Here is a 13,188-nt window from a genome sequence, read left to right as displayed (position 1 = left end):
TATTTGATCGATCGATTGAATTCGTTGCACCGACGCTTATTCGGAAATTACCTAAAATGGCATTACTAGAGTGAGTATTATATTCTTTGCTCCATAGGACTTAAATAATAATTAACAAAATCGAAAAGTTCTCTGAACGCGCGTCAATACCACAGCATATATATATATATATATCTTGTCCTCCAGTCGCTGTCAAGTGTCAACTAAATAAAATGTCATTGACACAGTCCATTTGTTATTGATAAAAAATTATAATACTCCTTATTTAATGGATTTAGTTTGCTTCCAAATTTTATTCAGGCCTGGAGTAGGGTCACGTACAATAAAATGTAAAATATTGGGCGTGTATGTAAATGGTTATATGCAAGGTTGAGATGGTGAAAGTGATCAATCAACAAAAAAACAATACTCCAAAGTTTACATGAGCCAAAGTAATGAGTTGCGTTACTATCTAGATTGGTTATTACTTATTATTTTTGAGTTAAAATTTCGTACTAGTCTAGTCTTTCCGGTTCGGTTCGTTAATCCTACACACATAAGGAGCAATGGAAAGTTCATTAGAGGATAATTTATACAAAGCAGTACAATCTGCAGACCGAGGATCGATTGTGTGCCTTCTAGACAGAGGTAAATAATAATGAATATTTACTTTGTTGTATATATTTGCCCTTAAATTATACACTTTGGATGTATAATTTTAATGATACTACATCAATAAAGATTACCTAGGTACTTGAGTAATGCAGATATTGGAGTTAAGTAATTATTTTAAAATCTTTTTCTTAACTTCAGGCGCAAACCCAAATAAGATAGCAAAAAATGGTAAAACTTCGTTAGGTGAAGCATGCAATGTAGGAAATTTAAGTATAGTGAAATTGCTGGTTGATACAACAAGATCTAGACAAACTACACATTCAAGTAGAAAGCGCCATTTAAAAACGCACAAGCGCAAGATAAAAAACGATGGACCTCAGGAAGAAACACTTACTAAATACAAGAACCCTAGTGATAGAAAATGTATGGGTTTGCAACTTGAAAATATAGGCCCAAGTCAGGATTCCAAAAGAGGTGTCAACCGTGGATACTTTGTGTTTATACACAGTGATGGCTCAAGTAGTGACGAGAGTAGAATCACCAGCTTGCTGTCTCCTTTGAGTCCAGTGTTGTCAACACCCTCGCCACATGATGACTTGGAATGGGACGAAGAGATTGGCAATGTGGCTCCTACCACCAGTGAAGATGAGACTTGGACTTCAATGTATAAGTGAGTAGCATTAAATTAGTCATTAGTCATAATAATATTATAAACTTTGAAAACTTTTACTGCTACATATGGCAAATTTTTTGTTGATTTAATGTTACTAGGCTGTATATACGTAACATTGTATATATTATACAATGTTTAGAAACACAAACCAAGCACCATTTGTCTTGACCCATATAAATATTATTTTTAATTATTGTTCTAAATTTACTATATCACTGGTAAATGAGACAGTAAACATTTCTTTTCATAAGATAATTTTTAGGGTTCCATAGCAAAAAGGTACTTACAAAAGAAAGGAACCCTTTTATACTTAATATAGATTTTGGAAAAGCAGCAGCATTAATGTGTAGAGTGCATTAATTGTATTCAATTATTAGTGTTCAAGTTAAGCTATATATATTTCATTGTAGTTTATATATTTACGTTTTCCCACTTCCAGATGGTATGCTTCAATATTAGAATGCACCGGTGCAGCAATTGCATCACAATCAATAGAGATTTATGGAATTGATCAGCAAGATGCCTTTATGAGAACTGCATTACACTATGCAGCTGAGCGAGGACATGCAGAGGTTGTGAAATTGTTGTTAGATGCAGGTAAAAGTCCTAACTACTAGAAATATTTAATTTACACTTTACATATTGTATGAAGTGGTCCTAGAATTGTAAACAAAACGAGTAAATAATAATAAATGAGACAAACATAGAGTTAATGCCTGCGCAAACTGGTGGGAGCGCAGCGCAGATAACTTTAAATTTATCAATGTATATTCTTCCCTATTTCAATTAAATTCAGGTATAAATTGAAATGCCACACCATCCCCCGCTATGCACCGAGGCCTTCCGAGTGCGCTGGGGTAGTGCAATAAAATCTATTATATATGTATTAGTTGAGGTGTTTTACCACTTTATTTTTTGAGGTGTGTAATAGTGAGTATTTTATCCATCTTAGGAAGCAAAGTGGAAGTAATTGCCGGCGATGGTTCCACTCCTCTACACGTCGCCGTAATTAAGGATCACCCGGAGATTGTGAAAATGCTGTTGTTGGCAGGCTGCCATGTCAACAACAAGACCCATGAGAAAATAACGCCGTTACACTACGCAGCTTCTAATGGATTTATAGATTTGGTAATTCAATAACCTACATGTTATGTATTATTTATTTTAAACTTTGTCGCACATAAGAAAAGGTACAAAATGCGGATTTAACGGCTCAAGGTATTCTTTACCATTCAACTACTAGTAAGTATATTATTCTTTATTTATTTCCTAGTTATTATTTTCACAGACAAATTATGCGTGTAATCAGAACTATCAGAAGCTATTGGTCGGTATTTTTGTCCTGTTGCCAAAAACTTAATTAAACATTATCGTTAAGTAAGTCATGTTTGATTTAAAAAAATATTGTTAAAAATGATCATGATCACTCTATATGACTTTTGAGTTTTAATGTGTTACAGTATCGTTGACTTTCTCTAATATGTATACCTTGGGCAAATAATATCACCTGAAGACCAGACAGATAAGGAACTTGAGAAAAGAACCACAAACGTATGGAGAAAGTATTGGTCCTTGAAAGAAGTTTTTAAGGCAAAAGAAATGCCAACAAGGCAGAAATTTAAAGTTTTCAATAGTTGTATAATACCAGTATTAACTTACGGTTGCCAAACCTGGGGACTTACAAAAAAGCAGCACCAAAAACTTAATGTGTGTCAAAACCATATGGAAAGGAGCATACTTAATATAAAACTTAGAGACAGAGTTAAATTATCCATAATCAAGGCAAAATCAAAATCAAAATCAAAAACAATAACTAAAATAATAAAAGAACAAAAATGGCGCTGGACAGGCCATATGATGAGAGAAACCCTAGATAAGTGGACAAAGGACCTTGTAGAGTGGTGCCCAAGATATAATAAAAGAAAGAGTGGTCCACAAAAGTTTAGATGGTCAAATGATCTAAAAAGAATAGGAGGTAAATGGATGCAAACAGCAAAAGATAGAATCAAATGGAAATCTATGGAGGAGGCCTACGTCAAAGGACCAGTTGAAGTTAAAGTTATGAAACCGAATGAATATATAATATGTACAGTCACCTGCAATAGTATGTTACTCTTCGAAGGCCGCAAAAATATGTGACACGCTCTTATGGCTCTACAAATAAGATCGTGTCAGTTATTTTTGCGACCTTTGTTGTGTAATATATTATTGCAGGTGACTGTACCAACTGACTTCAATAATAAAGGCTAATTACAATTACACTTACAATCATTGACTTTACACCGATAGTAAAAAGTATGTTACTAGTACTAAGTTACTGTTACTAACTAGGTAACTAAACAAAAAAAAAACAATAACCAGTGATAATGATCTTTATTTCAAAGGGATAGGGTGGTTTTTTGCGTAATATCTGCAACGTTTATGCCCGTTAAAAGCTTAACGGTATTCTTTGGATCTAATGGTGGTCCCACACTGGCTGTTATGTAACATCGTGTGACAGAGACAACATAATAGTATTGATAGTGTTTTATTATGTTGTCTCTGTCACACAATGTTATATAAGTTATATAACAGCCAGTGTGGAACCACCAATAAACCAGCGACTGCGCCTACTACCCAACGTAGTAATAACGTAGGAACAATAATTTTTAATACAGTTGCTCAAAAAGTGCTACTTTACGTGGCTGTTTAGCGTTCGCAAAGTTGTTTTTTGCGAACTAGTGCTTTTTACTTTTCCAGCTTTTTTAAATTGAATTCTGACCGTAATCGATACGTTCACACCAAAGAGTTTGGATGTTCAAAAACTTTATATATTTTTATTTTGCCATTAGACATTTATTACAAACAAAAGTATTGTTACATGATATAAAGATTTGTTATTATACAATAAATAAAATGTTGTAAAATACGATAATTCACTACATTTTTTTTTTATTTGGCTGAATGAAACTATCATTGCCACGTTTGGCTGTCATTAACAAAAAAATTAAAAATTAAAAAGTAAAACCGGCGCCCGCCATTTTCACTTGAAATTTAGTTGTATCAAAATAATTATCTTAAATTGCAACTGTAAGAGTGTTTTTGTATGAAATGAGTTAATGTGATTAATTTTGGCAATATAAATCTACGCTGAACGTAGTTTATAGTGCTGGATATAAAATATCATTCAAGTTTAAGGGAAAATTCGTAACTGTAAGTGTTACCAATATTTGCTTAGAGGATATAACCAACGGAGACGCCATGTCTAAAATTTTCGGTACAAAATAGTCTGCCGTTTTTTGCGGGGGAGGGGCACATCAAATGTATAGGTACGTCATGTCAGATAAACGTCAGTCCATACATATGGTTGACAAGTTGTTGACCATTGGCCGCCTATTTTCGACAGAGGGGAACGCCTGTTAATGGCGGCTCCATTGTTAATTACTCCGAGAATATTTGTGATATTGTGATTTTTTCGCAAATGTATTAAAAAACGTCGTTCAATGTACGTGTGAAAGTGTTATTATTTACTTGTCCCGTGTCTTTTATTCGCCTACGGCTCATAAAAGACATACAAATACAAAAAATACAAATGCGTTTATTTCATTACTTTTTACATAAGTTCTTAGGACTCGTAAATAATAATAATAACATACTTTCCACACTTGCATTGATATGTACTATTATTTCAGGTAAAAATTCTAGTAAACAATGGTGCTAACTTGGAAGCCAGGGACACCAGTGAGCGCACAGCTCTGTTCTTAGCAGCCGGCAGAGGGCATGTTGATGTGGTCAAATACCTCATATCAGTTGGAGCTAATGTTAATGGCGAAGAGATTCATGGTACAAACCAATATGCATTTTTAATAAGATATATACTTAAATTATTTGCGAGACGACTCTTTAGTAGGACCAGGCGTGGCTCCGCGATTTCGTCGCTTTGCTACAGGTAGCTAATAGTACATCCGTTCCACACCAATTTTGGTGGCTAGCCATAAGCCGCGCGTAGCGCTGTCGCCACCTAGCGGCCATATCTGTCCTGATCGTAACAGACGCGTTTTGTTAGAGAATGAGTCTTCTGTACCTAGTACTATTATTTATTCTGTGGTAGGACCGTAATAGAAATATTTATTAACCAAAACACGTACATACACGACAATGTTGTACATGCCTATTAGTATGCAGGATATTAACTAAAATATCATGCATTCGTACAGAGAGAATGGTAGGTATTCAATTTATCTTACTCACCTAAGATGATTGCGTGGGAAATTTTATAGTTCACTACTGATAGGTGTTGATGGGTGGATTTCAAAATCCTGCGAAAACTTATGGTTCGGTCTTTATAAAAAAAACTAGTAGGTTGTGCGACTTGCAACTTTTTTATATGTTTTTAAGAACTATTATCTTCATGTTCCTTCAATTACCATCTCCAATAACTTAATAGTTTTTTTATATAAAATGTTTTATGTGTCTAAAATCATCACCGTCTACCGGAAAAATCTGAACCTTATTGTTTGCAGTGAAAATTATAGCATACCTATCGTACGATTGCGATTTTTCTTTTACTTATATCTTTTCCATGTTGTTGTTTAACACATGGGAAAATATGCAATAATTCCTTCACCGAGAAAGTACATTTAAAAATATTTAAAATTTTGTCACGAATATTCGTCAACACCGTCATGGTAATGTCAATGTGAGCTTATCTCCGTGTATGAACAACGAAATACCGCTAAAGGTCCTTGCCCTATTTTTCACTTTAATATAGAATGCCAAAAATGATTTCACTATAAAGTCACGTCATTGAATCGTGAGAAATATTACGAACAAATTTGTAAAACGTAGTTTGTCACAACAGAGCATCATCACCGTTATGCTTTGGTTTAAAAAAGTTACAAATGATATATTAGAAATAATTATTGAAATGAATGGCAAACTACATGAAGTTTATTGTGTAGCATAGACATTAACTACTATTATTCATATTCTAGAAATAAAAACAAGAAACTCTCAAATCGTCAACACCATACCCATCATCACCGGGAAAAAATGACGACCGGTGATGATTTCATGTGTATGGTGATGACGGTTCTCAGAAACTTTTCTAGTTATTTTGCTATAATTCATTATGAAATTAAGCTGTATGTTTGAAAAACGTTCTCTATGTCTTCTAACACTATATAATGTCTACCTTGTAAATGTAGAATAAATGTAGAAGAAGATATGTCTATTTTTTTCACACTAGAGGATGGTTAGTTTTAAATAACATTTTGACTGAAGTAGGCAAAATTTAGGTCACTTAGAACTTAGAACATACAAATGTTTATTTTTTATTATCTAATAATGTAAATCGTGCAACTTAGAGTCTGTAATTGCATGTTAGTCGTGTTAAAACAAAGTATTTAAACAAGCAACATATATTAAGTTTTAAGCGACCATAGGCTACGGTACTGGCTCACTATCGTAATGGCCTTATGTTTTTTGATAATATTATATTAATTGATGTATATAATTACAGCAATTAATAATTATACCATTGGGTAGTCACCGGACCCAATACCTAACATTTTGTAACTTATGACATGCATTACAAGTAGGGGTCTTGCAACTTATAAAACACTGATTATATATTAATGTTTAGCTATTAAACAATATATATATGGATTTAAATCATTATAGCTATTTTTAAAGTTAATTTATAAAACAACAAAAATACAAACTTATGCAATGAATCAAATTATCAAAAAAAAAGTAATATATCATAAAAATTAAGCTCACTGGTAAGCCAGCAATTTTATAATATGATATAAATACCAAATTATGCAGTAGATAAAAGAAGATGCGGGTTTAAACTGATAATAAGAGTACAATATTGTTAATATGATTTAACATTGAAAAAACCCAAAAAAATAAATGAATACATAAATTGCCTATTTCGGAATATAAATTATTTAAAATTATACAATAAAAATACTTGTTATATATTTATTTATATGAATAAAATGTATTTTTTATAATTTTCTAAAAATAATTTATGTAGCTAGTCTTATGTTCACAAACATGTTATTTGTAATGTTTATTAAAGTTCTAAAGCCTTACAATTAAAAAAAGTTTTTGTTATTTTAATACGTTTTTAATACATATATAAATTAGTTCCCAAATCGTCATTACCGTACATGCAGTGTCATTACCGTCTATAAAAGAGTCATTACCATACCATGGTTGTCATCACCATCTTGCGTTTTTATTTTCCGAAAGCGATAACTTCAAATATAAGCCACAAATGATTGTATAAATAATTAAATACCATAAATATCCTCAATATACAGCCCCCTATTACTTTACCCAGCTAGAATCGTGTTAAACATTTAAAAAAATATTTCTTTGTATGGTGAAATTTTTGGTGATGAAATCCACCCTGATCAGTCCGTCAATTATGGTGGAGGTGCAACTGGCCCTAAGGCAAATGTCCTTATGCGCAGCATAAATAGTATTTACTTAATTAAGATCTTAGCAAAATTAAAAAAAATAAACAAATCGTTTTTTTTGCTTTTTTTAATAAATGAATAATGATACAGACACAACCTTTTGTGGAAACATACCTTTTAATCTCAGAAATATACTTTGTACCTACTTAAAACGAATTGCAATCATCTTAACATGCCAAATTACCGTTTTTCAGGATATACGCCACTTTGTGAGGCAGTGTGGCGCAGATTTCCGGAAGTAGTCGAAGTATTATTATTGTCCAGAGCTCGAATAACACATTCCCACAAACTTTTACATTATGCTATAATACAAAGACAGGTATGTTTAAACTATAATTATAAAAAAATACACCCATGATCTAATAGGGTTGGCAACTGTTAGATGCCAGTGGTCTTCGAGCAACACCGGCTTCCGACACATCGGAAGGGAGGGGCCCAAGCGATATCTCACCGTACAAATCTTCTGCCATTTTTCGCGGGGGGAAAGGTGCACACAGTCGCACTTCTCACACACTTACATACAAAATCCAATCTGTAATGACAACACAAATACATAGAAAATGACACACGTCAAAGACAAATCTTGCAAACCTCGATCTCTTTTTGTGTACGGACGAGTGACAAGTGTCACAACACGCACACTAACACATTTTCGTTGAAGTATGTTATTGTATTCTGGGAGATGAGAAGTCGGATTTGTCGCTCGACCGATCCGCAATTTGTACTGAGCGAGCAAAATCGATAAATCCAACAATTACATGAGACTAAAATATAATAATTGTGTTTGAATGTAATTAAACGTATGATATGTAAAAAAAATATTACATGTGAAATGTAACACTTTCTTTTTGTAAATTTGATGTCCCCGACCTCTTTTTATAACAAAAAACCGAGCAAACAGGCATTTTTGTGCAGCAGTGTTCACGCGCGCGTCTGGACTTGGTCTAGTGAAAAATCCCAGTGCAACTAGTTTTATTACCCGCGCTAGATTAGATTGACGCGCTAATCTTGTACCTCGGCAGAGGGGAAATAGTGCGAATGCCGCCTCCCTTCCGTGTTGCTCGAAGCCAGTGGTTAAATGCTTACGTAGATGGCGCCAGTATAGATCTTCACTGTTTCTAGTTTAGTCCTATGAGGTTTGGCTTAAAGGGCCAGGCCAAAAAAATTATAAAAAATCAAAATTTTATAGCTTCGCACTACGGGGTAATTCCATACACGAGGCATACCTTTGCGTTGTTGACTTCATCGATTAGTTTCCGCAGTCGAAAACAGATGGCGCTCTGTGGAAGACAATTGAGAAATACGCTTATGCTTGGAACTCCCCAGACAGATTTAGCTTCAATAACCTTATTTATTACTGTAAATAGGTATATATATTGTATAATTTTATATTCATACCTACATTTTCAGGAGGAGATTGTGAAAATGCTTGCAAATTACGGCGGAGGGCTGAATCTCCACAACGATAATGGCGACACGCCCCTGCTGCTGGCGGTGAGGTTGTCACAGCCTGGGGTTGCTAGAATTTTATTGGAAAAGGGTAAACACCTCTAATAAGCTTTATAGGGTTGACTAGACGCCGACGTTCGGGAGACGTTAGTGTGGTGGGGTCTCTCTAAACGTCCTGCTATTAAGCAAAGTATATAATTGCTAGCTTGAACGGTCGCCATCAGATATATCGGAGCGGCCGAGGTAACTACTCACAAATATCTGAACACGCCTCTATTGTCAAGGCGCTAGAGTGCGTGTTCAGATATTTTGGAGCACCTCGGCCGCACTGATATATCTGATGGCGACTGTCCCAATGTAAATGGCGTGTGCATGACATTTTTGTTAAAATGGCGGTCATTAAATAGGTTTAATCCAGAATTTAGGAAATTGTATTAATTATATGAATTGTTTACAGGTGCCCAGGTCAATTCCTGTAACAGCATAACTGGAGCCACCGCACTCCACATAGCTGTTGAAAGTATAGACTGTCCTGAAATATTTGAGGAATTGCTAATTTGTCTGTTAGAGTATAGGATAGATATGAACGCGATAGCGCTTACCGGCGACACTGCCCTGAACAGAGCGTTACTATTACACAAGTAAGTTTTAATATTATTTCCTAACGCTGCCTTTAGACTTACAAATCTTACAATAAGACGCAACCCCCCCTTTTAGCATGAAATATGTCCCGGTGGACAGTTTATTTTTATTTTTTGAGGAAAGTATACAATATAGGAAAAAAGTGTCAATGAAAGATATAATCCCTATTAACTTCTTAACAAAAAAGGTTATATTCATTTTTTTTATATAATGCACCATATTCATGTTATAGGTAGATGAACTTCGACAAAATTTAACTGTTGAACAAACTGGTTTTCCCGATACGATTTCTTTCAGTACTATCACGTACCTTACAATGTTATATTGAACAAATATGGTGAGTTTTACCAGAAAGGAGCATATAACCTTTTTTGTTTAAAATTTATTAAGGTATATTTCTTACCTTGACACTTTTACCTAACCTAACCTAACTGTAATAGTTTTCTCAAAAAAAAAAAACCGTCCACCGGGACATATTTCATGCTAAAAGGGGAAGTTGCGTCAGGGGGAGGGTAGGGGACGCTAGTGTGCGCAAAGGTATCATACTACATTCATTTTATGCTGGCTATAATTTGTTTGTCTTCCCCATACATTAGAACATAACTTGACCGAATCATTACGACAGAAAGAAGAAACGCTTCACTCGAACTAGTTTTTCAGGGAAGCATTAGCTAACGTGATATGTATTGTTTCATTTCATAGAGTTAGACCAAGATTTTGATAGCACACGCAGTGCAAGTGTTATTTTAAACGTCAAACTTCTATGAAATTATAACGTATAACATAATAACACTTGCACTGCGTGTGCTATCAAAATCGTTGCAGACTTATGTTGGTCTAATTCTACGATGAAACGTCAATGTATGTATGTGATTGCAACCTATTGCATATGGCAGCGGTACTCAACTTGTAGCCCCGGGCTTGAATTAAGGGATTTCTTATAATCTGGTCCGTTAATGGGTTATATTATAATTAGTGTCCGACCGAAACATGTTTTTTTGCCGAAACCGAAACCGAATGTTCGGCTTTGGCTCTAGTTTCGGCCGAAACCGAAACCGAAACCGAACCTTTTGTAGACTTGTTAAAATCGTTGAAAAATTTCATAAAACCGCTTTTACACACATACATTGGGGCTGTCAACACCCAATGTCCTTGAAATTGATGTTACTTAAGCAGTTTTTTAAGAATATTACTAGAGTTAGACCAAGATAATTCTGCAACGCTTTTGATAACACACGCAGTACAAGTGTTATTTTAAACGTCAAAACTTCTGTGAAATTATGACGTATAAATAACATTTGCACTAGTTGCACTGCGTATGCTATCAAAATAATTGCAGAATTTTCGTGGTCTAACTCTATTCATTCACCAGTCAAGCTAACATGTAGATACAGGGTCAACCAAAAACGCGAGCGCAGCGAGCGCGAATTTTTTGTTGACAACCTACCGATCTTCACCTGGGCCTAAACGTCCGAAGTGCCCCAGTGAGACGAACTTTCATGCGAAGTCAAAGTCGTGCTTCAGGCTTCAGGATAAGTAGTTGAGCACAGACTCCAACCAATGTCCATTGTATTAAAAAGCGAGATATTTCCTTGAGCGATGGTGGCCTAGCGATAAGAGCGTGCGACTTTCAATCCGAAGGTCGCAGGTACAAACCCCGGCTCGTAGCAATGAGTTTTTCGGAACTTATATACGAAATATCATTTGATATTTATACTATTTGCTTTTCGGTGAAGGAAAAACATCGTGAGGAAGCCGGACTAGTCCCGATAATGCCTAGTTTACTCTCTGTGTTCGAAGGTCAGTCTGATGGCAGTCGCTTTCGTAAAAACTAGTGCCTACGCGCCAATTCTTGGGATTAGCTGTCAATTGGACCCCAGGCTCCCATGAGCCATGGCAAAAATTCCGGGATTACGCGAGGAAGATGATGAGTTTTCTTATTATTCCTTTGCCCAGGCCCAGTAACATGCGACATGCAGTGCTATCTCATTTACTCCGATACAATTAGACAGTGTGCGCGTTATAGGTATTAACAGCCTCTTAAGACTGCGTCGACCGTCTAGTGGCGCCCTCATTAGTGGAATTGTGTTTTATAATAAACCAATTAATTTCTGTACCTATACATGAATCAGTATATGTAGGTACATATTAATTATTGTTGTCCTACTTATTCCCCAACTTTTGGTCTTTGTCACATAGTTTAGTTTCATAGCACGAAGTACCATTTCGTAAGTTTCGGCCCGGCCGAAAGGTTCGGCCGTTTTTTGGCCGAAACCGAAACTACAGCCGAAACATGATTTTTTGGCCGAAACTGGCCGAAACCGAAACCGAACCTTCGGTCGGACACTAATTATAATGTATTAAGTCAGTAGTCTGTTCGGAAAGAGAACAGTCGTGAAATGTGTTGGGCCCCATACATTTCACGACTCTTCTCTTTCCGCACGGACTCTACAAGCGTATTATTGACTTATTGCTAAAAACAAGTACCTATATCATAATCATAATGTAACAAGACATATCGAAATGTTATAACTGTTATTAGTCATTGTCCACTGTAACACTCATAACAGTCATAACGCGCAATAACTGATTCATTGTTTTCCAGAGATCACGCGGCAGTGTTGCAAATTCGCTACGGAGCCAACGTCAATGCCTGTGATTTGCATTCCTGCGGTTTAGACAACTTATCAATAGCAAGTAGGCGACGCTCGAATAATCTAGCACGTATGCTAATAAAGGCAGGCCATCATATAACTACACCTGATCCTACCGCAGCGGTCCCTAAACAAGGCACAACAGCCTACTGGCTATATCATAACAGCAGACAACCACATAGCCTGTCAGACATTTGTAGAATGCAAATTAGATCTATGGCTAAGAAAAAAATACTATTTCAATATATATCAACACTGCCTTTACCTACGAGCTTAAAAAGATTCCTAATGATGGAAGATGAAGGTCTATAGTTGCTAATGACCAGTGAATTGTTATTATTACTGAATTATTTTTAAATCATTATTTATAATGTTGTCTTTATGATCAAAATAAATATTTATAGGTTATAACTGTTATATGCAAGTCAAGTAGGAGATAGGTCTACCTATCCTACCTACCCAAGACTCTTTCATATCCTATGTATGTACTTAATACTTTATGATTTGTTGGTTTTACATTTTCTAGTCACGTTTGAATGTTTTACTTACATAGACTGATTTCAAAAATATTAGAAAAATGACAGGTGGATCGTAATATAATTAACATTGAATGATCTTTTGTAGACTAGGTATCGCATATTAACAATATGTTACAAGCGAGGCAATAATATATTATGATTTCTAAACTTCCCTTATACAAATTTCA

The 13,188-nt window shown here is 35.1% G+C and overlaps 2 protein-coding genes across 2 annotated transcripts in view; both read left to right on the top strand.

Moving 5' to 3' along the window:
- The window catches only part of LOC134790729 (homocysteine S-methyltransferase-like), a 161,381-nt gene that overhangs the window by 78,997 nt on the left and 69,196 nt on the right, over nt 1–13,188 (top strand). The window lies entirely within an intron of this gene.
- Nucleotides 482–13,161, top strand: LOC134790725 (ankyrin-1). The gene is made up of 9 exons (XM_063761637.1): nt 482–627; nt 793–1,264; nt 1,707–1,864; nt 2,220–2,395; nt 4,939–5,089; nt 7,932–8,056; nt 9,148–9,277; nt 9,644–9,827; nt 12,434–13,161. The coding sequence occupies exons 1-9, from the start codon at nt 546–548 to the stop codon at nt 12,792–12,794; spliced, it is 1,839 nt and encodes a 612-aa protein (XP_063617707.1). The 5' UTR covers nt 482–545; the 3' UTR covers nt 12,795–13,161.

The sequence above is a fragment of the Cydia splendana genome, chromosome 5 (assembly GCF_910591565.1).
Source record: "Cydia splendana chromosome 5, ilCydSple1.2, whole genome shotgun sequence".
NCBI classification, from domain to species: Eukaryota; Metazoa; Arthropoda; class Insecta; order Lepidoptera; family Tortricidae; genus Cydia; species Cydia splendana.
This window is presented reverse-complemented; position numbering and strand designations above follow the sequence as displayed.